The sequence below is a fragment of the Microcebus murinus genome, chromosome 15 (genome assembly GCF_040939455.1).
Source record: "Microcebus murinus isolate Inina chromosome 15, M.murinus_Inina_mat1.0, whole genome shotgun sequence".
Lineage (NCBI taxonomy): Eukaryota > Metazoa > Chordata > Mammalia > Primates > Cheirogaleidae > Microcebus > Microcebus murinus.
The window spans coordinates 70,162,337-70,174,887 of record NC_134118.1 but is presented as its reverse complement, the minus strand read 5'-3'; the positions used below and the strand labels follow the sequence as shown (position 1 = coordinate 70,174,887).

At 31.6% G+C, this 12,551-nt stretch overlaps 1 protein-coding gene across 2 annotated transcripts in view; it reads left to right on the top strand.

Moving 5' to 3' along the window:
* The window catches only part of WDR17 (WD repeat domain 17), a 76,021-nt gene that overhangs the window by 35,922 nt on the left and 27,548 nt on the right, over positions 1 to 12,551 (top strand). The window contains exons 9-15 of one of the 2 annotated variants that reach the window (XM_012770707.3): positions 416 to 507; positions 2,808 to 2,890; positions 4,565 to 4,651; positions 8,411 to 8,575; positions 10,878 to 11,080; positions 12,164 to 12,313; positions 12,401 to 12,528. In XM_012770707.3, the coding sequence (XP_012626161.2) occupies positions 416 to 507; positions 2,808 to 2,890; positions 4,565 to 4,651; positions 8,411 to 8,575; positions 10,878 to 11,080; positions 12,164 to 12,313; positions 12,401 to 12,528 (908 nt within the window). Of the gene's footprint in view, positions 1 to 415; positions 508 to 2,807; positions 2,891 to 4,564; positions 4,652 to 8,410; positions 8,576 to 10,877; positions 11,081 to 12,163; positions 12,323 to 12,400; positions 12,529 to 12,551 lie in introns of both variants that reach the window. The other variant, XM_012770706.3, reaches the window with a different exon arrangement.

Sequence of the window (12,551 nt, the reverse complement as noted above, 5' to 3'; positions counted from 1 at the left end):
ACAGGAGAAGGAAAAAAGTGCAAATAAATATGGGAACATATACCCAATAATTTAAGAACCACAAAAGGAAAGCAGAATGGAAATACTAGAAATATGGTGAGGACTCTTTTTTTTTTTTTTTTTTTTTTTTTTTTTTTTTTTTTTTTAGTGTTTATAGTCATTTATCACGTATCTAGGAAGAGCTATGGACAAAACAAGATTGGCCGTATCTTGCTAATTGTTGAAGCTGTATGATGGATATATTCATTTTATTATTCTCTATATTTACATACATTTGATCATTTCCATTGCAAAAAATTTTTATAAAGAGCTCCTTTTCAAGTATCAATTCTTTCATTTTTAAAAATTAGATTTTTGATAAGAATTACATTTGTGGCAGATATTTAGTATAATTTCTAATAAATTGTTTCCTAAGGTGATTTAAATTGTATTGCTGGAGCAACTTCCCGAAATGGTGCTTTTATTTGGGATGTTCAAAAGGGCAAAATAGTTCAACGTTTTAATGAGGTAAGTTGTATTTATTGCTACTGAATAACATAATGTCTTATACTGTTTTGTATTTTGTAAGTGTTTAATAATAAGGTGGTATATATGATCTCTCAAGTATAAGAAAATCCAAGAGGATAGTCACATGCTAAAATGAATTCTGGAAGTTATAGCTGAGTATAAGATATAAAATTTCACCTTAAGTTGCATTAGAGAGTCAGAGGAATTTTGAGTCATCTTCCACAAAATCTAGGCAGATACTAAATAATGGAAAGAAGGCTAAACTTAGAGCAAGTCCCAAATTATAGTCCTGGTTCTGTTATTAATTAGCTTTTGATATAGGGAGAATCATTTTATTGCCTTTAACCTATTTCTTCACCTATAAAATGGTCACATTGAATTATATAATTACTTAGATTTTTTTCCCAGTTCTCAAATTCCATTATTCCATGACAAGCCCTAAAGCCTGCTCTCTTCCTATTTGTAGTATCACAGATTATATTTATCCATCAGTTTAGAGTTAAATTATCATCCCATGTTTTACTGAATTCCATTAATATTTGAGAAATGCAGATGATCTAATTACAATATTTTAGGTATGAATTGGCAGCAATATGATCTAGGATTTTCTCTCACTGGCTTGAAATTTTATTTATTAATATTTTAAATGATCGCTGCTAAAGCTTATTAAATATATAATTTCTTTGAAAATTACTAATATATTTGAGGCTTTAAACCATTTATACAGAAAAGACTGTTATCCCTTTGTGGATGTTCTTCGGTAGCCTTGATTTCCCAGAGGGTACTGCAGTAGTGTAGCAAATGAAGAGTTGTAGGGAAACTTTAGCAACCACTAGTGAGCAGCTTTGCATTCAACAGAGGAAAGTCTGACCGAGGATTATAAAGGTTACATCTTTCCCTTCCTCCACGTACAACACAACAATACTCTTTCAATTCAGCAGTGCCCCCAACCTGCCCCCTTCCCTCCCATCACCAGAACAGCAACTTATCTCATAATAAATAATGGGATATAAGAAGAAATAAGCCTAAAAGTGAAACTTTTGGCCTAGATTTTAAAAATGTGTCCTTATTAGATCTGTTGATTTCTTCTTATGATGTCTTGGCATCTTGTAACCTAAAACATCTGTCCATTAGCACTTAAACAGTTCCAGCCTGATCCTAGCAACCCAGCATCTTAGTATCAAGGACATCTCTTACAGTCATTTATGTCTTTCCCAGCATTCAGTAGCACAGTTAAGATCACTATAAAAATTTCTTAAATCCTATATAAAAAATCTGGAAAAATTTAGCAATGCCAGCTTTAATTAAGCAGTGTGTGCCCTCCAAAAGGAAATGCAGGGTAGCAGAGAGCCATGAATGCACTTTTCCTGGAATGGTGAAGCTGATGGAAGGCCTCCACCCCTTAAACAGAATGAATATGGGAACTAGTCCCATGTGTGTATCTACCTGTATAAACCTACCCTTCTTGACCCCGGAAGAGGGGGTAAAAACAGCAAACTAGACATTGCCTTAAGAAGTTGAAACTGTATGTTTATAAAACAACCTTAAAATGAAAGATAAAAAGTCACTCTAGTTTCCCCTTAATGATTAGGCAGCCACAATTTAAGTATTAAATAAAATAGACATATTTTTAAATATAAAATTTAGAAATGAGTTGATTACAACTTTCATTCACCTATCACACAGTTGATGAATGACATTGCCATGTATAATATATTCCTTGTGTTTTAAAAATTCTCATCATATGAGCTGTAACTATACACTTGACCCTTCCTTAGTCCTAGAAGATGGAGAAACAAGTAAAAATAGTGATTTCTTATAGGAATAAGCTTAGATCTGTTTTGATCTTTTTCATAAAAATAAAACTTTGAAACTTAGAGAAACAACCAATAATAACAATTGCTTGCAACATTTCTTATATTGTGGTGGTGGTAACACTGGTTTGAGAGCAGATAGATAACTATATTCATCTCCAGACTGGTGTTCATGGGAAAAGGCATTAAGTAGAGCTTAATTCTACAGATGGCTGAAGAAGCAGATTTTGACTCTACTTTGTGTCCAACAAAAAGAAATAGAGCCACCCAATTTATGTCTTAAAACAATGGATTCATTTCTTAAGCACAACAGCTTTAGGCATTCTTAAAATATGTATTCAGGTTTCTGCTATTGACAATGATATTTCTGTTAGTATTATCTACAGAAAGTTCCTCATAGGAAAATGAAACTTAGAAGAGGTAAATAAATAAGAGAAAAAAGGGGTGAATTATTTCTTATTGATAGGTATTTTACATTTTTTGAAGCATGGAAAGAATGGAATATTCTGCATTTCCTGGAGTCACAAAGATTCCAAAAGAATAGCAACCTGCAGTGGTGATGGTTTCTGGTAAGTACTATGTCTAATATGAAATTATACTATTATAAAAAAACATATTTTATTATTCCAATTGTGTATCAATGACACTTTGTTTGTACAGCTCTGCCAACTATCATAAATATTATTTATAAGACCATATAGTCATATGTTACATTGTCATGATATAACATTAATAAATAACAATGCAATGGTGTTTAAAAAATAAAAAAATTAGCCAGTCATTGCTTTCTAAATGAAAACATTACCTGAATTATAACTAAAAGACTGAATTGCCTCAAGTAAACTTTAAGGACTTTTCAAAAAGTCTTAAAAATCCTCATCACACTTTGTGTGGAGTAGTATTTCAAGAGATATCAAGTGCTCTAGAAACTTGTTCACGGTTTTGTAGACACTGTTATTTATAAAGGCATAAGAAACCTTTGTGAGGAGGAATGAGGTATGGGAAATGCCTATCTTTAGGAACTAATTTCACTGATCCTGTGTTTCAGAAATATATGCTTTCTTAATTCTTTTAAGTCCAAGAATAAGGATTTCAAGAAAAAATATGTAAGGAAAGAATTGCCTTGGTTTAAAAAACTTTTTAAAACCAGTTGTTGCTACCCTTGTAGTTATTAAGTATAGTCATTTTCGACAGGTAGTATAGACACCCATGGTTCTTGAGATCATAGACGTTTGTCTCTTGTTAGGTTTTACTAAACCAACTCCAATTTTCTCATCCTCACTTTTTAATTTTAGTAGAACAGCTATGGAAACCCAAAATCCTCACCAGGAAGTTAAAATTTTCAGAAATAACATGAGTGATTTTTTTCCTCGAAAGGCACTATTTGCTAATTGATAAATACCAAAATGCATAAGACATGCCTGAGTTTTTTTGATTAACTGTTACATATAATAATTAGCTTTACCCTGTATTTTCAGGGCATTATTTATTTGATAAGTACCACATTTAGTGTCCAAACATTTGTAAGCATACGTCACCACCATTTCCCTGTAACCTTAAAAATGGACCTAATAAAATTTAAGAGAGTCTTTTCCAAAGACTTTTAAAGCTTCATAATAGATTAATTTATACACAGCTTTTTATTTCTAATGGAAGCAACAGCCTTGCACTGTGGTAATAATAAAGTAGAGGAGTAGAGCTTCTTTTATTTTGCAGTTAAATTAATATTAGGATCTTTCTTTTGGGCAGCAGGGGGTAGGGGCTGTTTTCTGAATTTTGAGTTATATTACTGAGACCATATAATGAAAACTTTATAACTTATGTGTCTTGGTCTTGGTGTGATAGCACATACAACCAGCTTTATAAATTAGTTTTAAATACTATAAATTTTGAGCTACCTAATTTTGAAGCTGAAAATCTAACGCATATGTTAGTTATATCATTGTGTTTTAAGATATATTAGACTATACTTTTCCTGAACTACAAAACAATTTTAGAAATTAAGTCAAAATTGACTACCTTTAATTTGACTTAAATGGATTACTGTAATTAATATTATGTGATACAAATATACTCATAATTGGTAATGTCATGTATACAATGCTTTTAAATGTTCCTTGCTCTTTGCAGACAAGGTCTCTATCCTGAGATATTTATTTTTGAAATTTACAATTCTGACCATGTTCCTTTGAATAATATATTAGAATGTTGCCTTTCTATTAACATATTATAATTAATTTTAGTATTATTCGAACAATTGATGGTAAAGTGCTACACAAATACAAACATCCAGCTGCAGTGTTTGGTTGTGATTGGAGCCAAAACAACAAGTACGTATTTTTTTCTAAAATAAATAATAATTACTTTTGGAGATTTTAAATAACCATAAAGTTTAGTGTCATTCCTGTAGGTAGTACTCATCACTCTTGTTAGGTAATATTCCCCTTGCCTGACAAATGAGGAGGAGCCTTGTAATTGCCCATTTGTTTTAGCTATTTTTATTCCATCACATTTTTACTTGATTTAGAAATATTGACTTCCTCTTCTCAAAACAACTTTGTTATACTTAGGAAAAAATCATACTGTTAACTAATGAAAAATGGAAATTAGTCCATTCTATGTGTAGCTTCTACCGTAGAAACGTGGATTTGTTTAATTTCTTTTAGGAATCTATGCAGTGATATTGCGCCACCATGACTTTCCGTTGTCTCCTAACTGATGATGTTAGTGCCTCTGCACTGGATAATTTCCCAAGCTGTGGAACTTAAGTGGATGGTTTTGAAAAGTCAACCTTGTTTGAAAGCCAGATATTTACCATGTAAAAATAAGCTTAGATTTAAAATTAAATCCAACTCAAATCTCTACTAAAATTGGACCTTTAACTCATTGCATTTCCAAGAATTTGGTGTTTCAAACCTCTCTTAGATGGGGTATAAATCACATTTAAAAATTCAAACTTTCTTTAGATATCATCAAAAACAATGAATTATATTATGATTTCCCATGCTACATGTGGGAAATAGATAGACTAAGATATTAAAACCTTATTATATTGTATTCTGAGTCAAATCACATATAATACAAAATGATGGACCTATGTATTTCTTCCAGTAAATGTAGAAGAGTTTATGACACACTGTTAGGGTTATATGCAAATGAGTTCATGACCCGCTCATTGTCCAGTATTTCCTATACCAGTGGTGGATACTGCTAACAGCAATAATTGATAAAACCAGACTCCTTGGCCTTTCTTTTATATCTTTTCATCTCTCCATTTCTATTTCCAGTCAGCCACCAATTTCCAGCCAGCCACCAATGTCATATTTTCTTCTTGAACATTCTTTTATATCTAACCATCCTCCTGCCACCAAACCTATAACATTTGTTTTGTTGTTGTTGTTGTTTTGGTTCCTGTAAAACTCTTCTTAATCAATTTCAGAATCTATGTGCTTTGTCACCACTTCTTCTCTCCCTACCCCACTTCTCTATGCTGCAGAGTGAACACTTAACACGCAGATCTAAGCACACCATTCCACTGCTTAAATCTATCAAGAGTTTCCCGTTAATTGTAGGATAAAATGAAAATTCTCAGCAAGCCCTACAAGGAAGTCCTCATACAATCTGGTTCCTTCTGGCTGCTGTCTGCTTTATTCATCTCATTCTCAGCCGGGCTCCCCATGCTCCTTGCATCCAGCCACACTGGCTTTCCATTTCTTGAATTAGCCAGTTTTCACTCATGCTGTCCCCCTTTATCTAGGATTCTACTTCCCACCCTAAACCATACGCCCCATCAGGGTTGGACATAGATAACAGCTACCTATCCTTCAGCTCTCAGCTGAAAACTCACTTCCACAGAGAAGTCTTCCTTGACTCCCACATTAGGTAAATTTTACATATAAAATGCCTTTAAAGCACTTAATATAATAAAATTAAATATTTACTTATATATTTGGTTGCATATTGGCTGTCTTACCTTCTAAAATGTAAGCCCCTTGAGATCATAACCTGTGTTATCTGTGGTTAGCAGTATATTCTTAGCAAAACACTGTGTCACTAACCCTCACTGTGCCTTGGAAAAAGTAGATGTTCAATAAATATTTGTTAAATATACAAATGAATGCAATTACCTTCTATCTGACCAACAAAACAATTCCATGTTCTTATTTCTCTGTTTTGTAGAGTTAATAAGCATTTGGCCAGTTGAAATAAAAATTAGATATTAATTAATATGTTTGGCTGATTAAGAAAGCCGTATTTTAAAATGACACTGCAAGTCCTTTAATTATTTAACTATTTGTATTTAACTATTAGGCTTGTTACCAAACATACCTAACAAACTTCATTTTTAAAATTTTCTAATTGCTACATTCATTTTACACTTAACATCTTAGTAGATAAGTGAAAGTATCTTGAACTTATCAAAGTTTATTCATAAACTATCTCTGAATTTATAATTTAGATATCTTTATGTACATTCTTTGAATGTTTATAATACCATTTCTGAGATTTTATATTTCTGTATCAGCATATACGTTGTTTCCTGGATAATAAGATAGGGTCTTATATTTATTTTTCTTCAAGAAGACACCCTAGGGCTTATTTTCAGGGGATGTGTTATTTCTTTTAAGTATGGTACAACAATCTACATTTATTCAAATACAATTAAGTCGTCTTCTTCTGAAACATCATCATAACTCTCCAAACCCCGAATTCCATCCTGAATTTCTTGCGACTCTATTTCCTTTAGAACCATTGGCCCCAATCTCTCATGTCGAGCCATAGAGCTCTCATGGGGCATATAAGAAGGGCTGCTCGTTGTCTTTACAGCTCCAGGACGAAATACATGGGTTGTGCAGATAGGCTGCGTAGCCACGCCCACCGCTAGGTCTTATTTTTGGGGTAGCATTTATATTGCCCAAATGCTTAGAAATCCTGCTAGGGCTTATTTTATGGGTAGGTCTTATTTTTGCAGAAACACAGTACATACATAAACAAATATAGTCATGTATACATGTAAATATATATATGTATACAAAATATATTTTCCTAAATGTGGAAACTGGCTTGTTTGCCCGTGGGCCCTGGAAAGATGTAATCTGTATATTTTCAGATTGCCATGCCAGTTTGCAAACTGGTATATTTCTACATGTAGGCTTAAAAAATATAAACATTATAACCCATGACAAAATCAACAATTTGTAGTTTGGGAAGGGTTTTGATGATAGTTGGGTTCCAAAGTGCATAACTTCCCCTCTTTATCTTGAGAATGTAGAGACAGTTTATATGATAGAGTAGATGTTCCTCAAGTAGACTATGTGCTGGCAGGTGTGTGATTTCCCCAGGTCTGCCTAGTACTCATACTTCCTTTCCTAGCAGTATTCCAAGTGTGACCACTAGGGTACAAGTAGTTGCTTAGTTTACCTCTCACTTTTGTGACAATAATGAGCAAAAGACATTAAAAGATCATGCTATATTTCCAGGAGATCCTTAGTTGCATCAAGTAGTTAAAGAATCTCAAAGAGGAGAAACCACCAAAAAGGAATGGAAAAACAGACTGTGAGTTACTGTCCAGTGAGGCAACCCTGGCCACAGGGAGATTTTCCAGCACACTTCCAGGGGGAGCTCCGCTGTTTGTACCATGCCACAAAAAATTTAATAAATGGCTACAGCATGTAATAATAATTTGCTTACCAGCAAGTAAGCAAACTTCATCACTCATCTTTTGACACTTTCTTAAGACTCACTAGTTGCAAAATACAAAGTTTGAGAAACATTCAGAATGGACATTTTGAAAGGGAACTTATAGAAATATAAATACCATTATCTCTGATCTAAGGTAAATAAAATAAAATAATTCAACTCATTAAAAAGTAACACAGAGAAAAACTCTTTCCATACTGGGGCAGTTTCTGTAAATAAGCAATAACATGATTATACATGTTTTTACATATGTAAGTTTTTAGTCTAACTTCATTAAGGAATCAAAAAAATTCTACTTTTAAAAAGTTGAACTTTTATTCACTTTTAATTGTTAGTAATAAATAATATCTAATTTTTCATGTTTAAATGTTCCATTGATGATATTTCAGAGACATGATAGCCACTGGCTGTGAAGACAAAAATGTTCGTGTCTATTATGTAGCCACCAGCTCTGATCAACCATTGAAAGTATTTAGTGGGCATACAGCAAAAGTATTTCATGTTAAATGGTCTCCTCTGAGGGAAGGAATTCTTTGCAGTGGCTCTGATGATGGGTATGTATTTTTGGATTCTAATTTCCAGTCCTTAAAATCATAGCTTATACTTTCTTAGAAATGTACATATTTATATGATCAAATTATTTATATGTGTGGAAACATTTTAAATATGGACTTAACAAGTACGCAGTTAACAAGTACCTAATTGCATTTAACTAAAACTAAATTAAATTCTGCCATGCTTATCATTATATTCATGATTTTTATTCCTATATTCATTTTGCTTACTATGGATGCTTATTTCTAGCTTATTAGCAAGAACTAAACAAAAATTTTAAAAGGGTCTGTGGGGAAAGGAAAAAAGATCTGAAACAAATAAAAGAAGAATTTGTTTTTAATAGTGTTCTTATGTTTAATATGGAAAACAGCTGTACTCTGGAATAAAATATCATCATAAATTTTAACATGAACAGAGTTTAGAAATGAGAATGATGTAACATTTTTCTGGATTTTTGAGAGTTCCTGAAATCTTATCTATATTCTATATTCAAACAAGATAGATTTACATAGTATAAGTTTTCTAGTCACTATTTGAAAATGGGAAAAATTTAGGTAACAAAAATCTTAACTTTATGCAAGTAAAATTCAGTGTACCTAGTAACTACAAGTTTAACATTGAATAATTAAACATTTTCATCTTGAATTTTTTATATAAATCCCAACTTCATAACAGAAACAATTATGAGATTTTTGGAGTTATCACTTGAAATGTTACTTCTAATACCGTCATCATGTGAAAGTGAATGTGAGTTCAGTTATGAGATTATTCAGTCTCTTAACATAAACTTCAATGTCTAAATTTTATTCTACATGAAAAAGGTATAATTTTCAATTACTGTCTAAAAAATATTTTCAGAAAGATACCAGTAAGCATTCTACTAACTTATGATAATGAAATTGAAAGGCTTTGCTAAATACTGGTTATTGGTCCCTTTAGTAATCATTGTTAATATAGATGAAAATCATATGTCCTTTAAATAAAAGTCAAACATGTAAGGAAACCATTAATTATTGAAGTACTCATGGCATACCTTCCAGATGCTATGCTTCAGCTTGGGAAGCCTGAGACACTCCTTATATGCATGGGGCATATACAAGCCTTTCTTAGGTTTGACCAAAAAAACACACATTGGCACTTCAAAACCCAACTATTAATAACTTATATCATAAAAAGAAAGATACCTGTTCTAGTGGCCCTACAATTACATTAAATTATTTTGATAAAAATCACTTTAATATTTCTTATTTATAAAAGTATGATATGAAACTTAAAATATTTAAATGTTAACATATATAAGAAATAGCACCAGAAATTTAGATTATAATATATTTGGCTATATTGTAATGTACTAGGATAATGGGAAAAAGAAGAAAGGAGTCTTTTTATATGAAGCAGAAAGAGATATGCCTTAAAGACATAAAAATATATGATGTGGTTCCTTTATGGTGCAATACAACCTTTGAAGTATTAATATTTTGGTATTGTCAGGTTGGTACAAATCTGTGAATAAAAGATTATTGTAAATTATCTAAACAAAATTGTCATTTGGGGGTCTAAAATTGATTCTGAGTTCAAATTTTATTTTTAATAACATTTGTACTTTGTATAATCAATAGATCTGGGTAATATCATGGATCTAATTATATTTAAATTTTTTAACTTAGTCTCAGGTTCCACACTGACCAAGCAACTTACTTCACTGACAAAAACATGAAGGAAAGATATACTGTATTGATAAAAGCATAAATATGAAGTGATTTTTCAAATAATACCATCATAATATGTTACACTTTAATGATTTACAAATAATTTGAATGCTCTTAAATCATTGTACCTATGTTGTTAATCATATTTTCTCTTTGGTTATATCTATTTTGGATATTTCATTTTAAGAAGGCAATTTTTTCACATATAAACTGTGAAATAGTACCTTTATTATTGGTAATAAATGACAAGTAAACATCAGGAAAGAAAATATGTTAAAATAGACTAGCACTCACCCAGTTAAATATTAATTTCCATGTGTTATAAGGAGAAGTATGTGAGGTGATAGATTTTTTAATTAGCCTGAGTTAATCTTTCCACATTGTAAACATAAATCAAAACATGACGTCACACCCCATAAATATATACAATTATTATTTGCCAATTAAAAGTGAAAGAGAATTTTAATGTATCTTGAACCATAGAATGCTTTTTAAATATGCTAAGAAATAATCATTATGTTCTATTAAGGATATGTTAATACAGATAAATTATAACTTGTATATTATTACATACACAATATTCTGTTTTCAGTTCTGTTCGAATCTGGGATTATACTCAAGAAGCTTGTATAAATGTTCTTAGTGGACATACTGCACCTGTGAGGGGATTGATGTGGAATACTGAGATTCCGTACCTACTACTGTCTGGCAGCTGGGACTATACTATAAAAGTATGGGACACTCGAGAAGGAACTTGTTTGGATACTGTGTATGATCATGGTGCAGATGTATATGGTAAAGTATTTTTCATGTATTTGTTATATTGATATATTAATGATGCTTATAATTTCTGAGCAATACTATATTTTTTAAGAAGTCTTACAGTGTTTCATTTAAAAATAACATTTTTCTCAGAAAATATACATCTTTATCATTGAAGTATTAGAATATACAGAAGATAGAAAAAGTCATCAAAAATTATCAGAAGATGACTATTGTTAGCACTGTGGTATCTTTCTCTCCCTTTTTCTCTGCAAGCGTATGTGTTTTTGTATACACACACACTGCACAGCTGTACCTATGGACAAACATACATGTATGGCGTAGATTTTTCTCCTTTCCTTTACCATCACTCCAGAGGTAAGTTGTAGAACAGGAAATCCATAATAATGTAGATATAACTTATCTAGCCATGTCCTTGGATATTTAGGACATTATTTTGTTTTTTAATATAATACTTAGTTTTTTGATATAATTGAGCTCAGTATGGAAAATCTGATTATATATCTTTTGCACAACACTTTACTCTCATATTTATTTGTATTTATTCTTATGATTAAACCTTGATGAGAATTAGTGAGTAGATTAAGAATGCAAAAATGATTTCTTAGAGAAAGAAGCCCCAGTCCAGCCATTCAAATACATATTTTTTGGATATGGATTTACCCCAGTGGCCTTTTAGGCGAGGCAATGTAGGACTGCATGTAGAAGAGAACCCTATTTGTTAATATCGAAATTGAAAGGTCTTCAACTCTTTCTTCTTGTAACTAGAACTTCAGTCTATCCACTAACTCATAGATACCGTATACACTATTGGTGTTACAGTATACGTGCTGCTGCTTAACCTCATGAAATATAATTTTAACATTTTCATCCGGGACCATTTGCTTTTTAACAATTATTCAATTTTATATTTATATTTACAGAATCTACTCAATAATTTATTACATTCTTATATTATTGTCTTGTGTTAAATGCAAATAGAAGATTGGCTCTGAGAACTTTTCAGTTATTCACAAGATTTCTTCATAACTTCAATTCTATAGAAGTTTTACAAGGTACATATAAATAAAAAATATTTTTTGTTTTTTCCATCAGGTTTAACATGCCATCCAAGTCGCCCCTTCACTATGGCCTCTTGCTCCCGTGATTCTACAGTGAGACTCTGGTCATTAACACCTTTAATCACACCTTTACAAATAAATATTCTGGCAGACAGATCTTGGGAAGAAATTATCGGGAACATTGGTATTGAATGTATGCATTAATCAGATTTTATTTTTAAATAATACTTTATAAGAAGTCTTTTCTCACTCAATTATGTCTGTTCTTCAGATTCTGCTGTAGAACAAGGCACTCCTCTGTTGTGTGGTAAAATGTCAAGAGACATTAGACAAGAAATAGAGAAACTAACTGGTAATCCTCGAGCAAAAAAACTAAGGTGGTTTTCAGAATGTTTATCAGTAAGTATTATGGGACTTAAGTG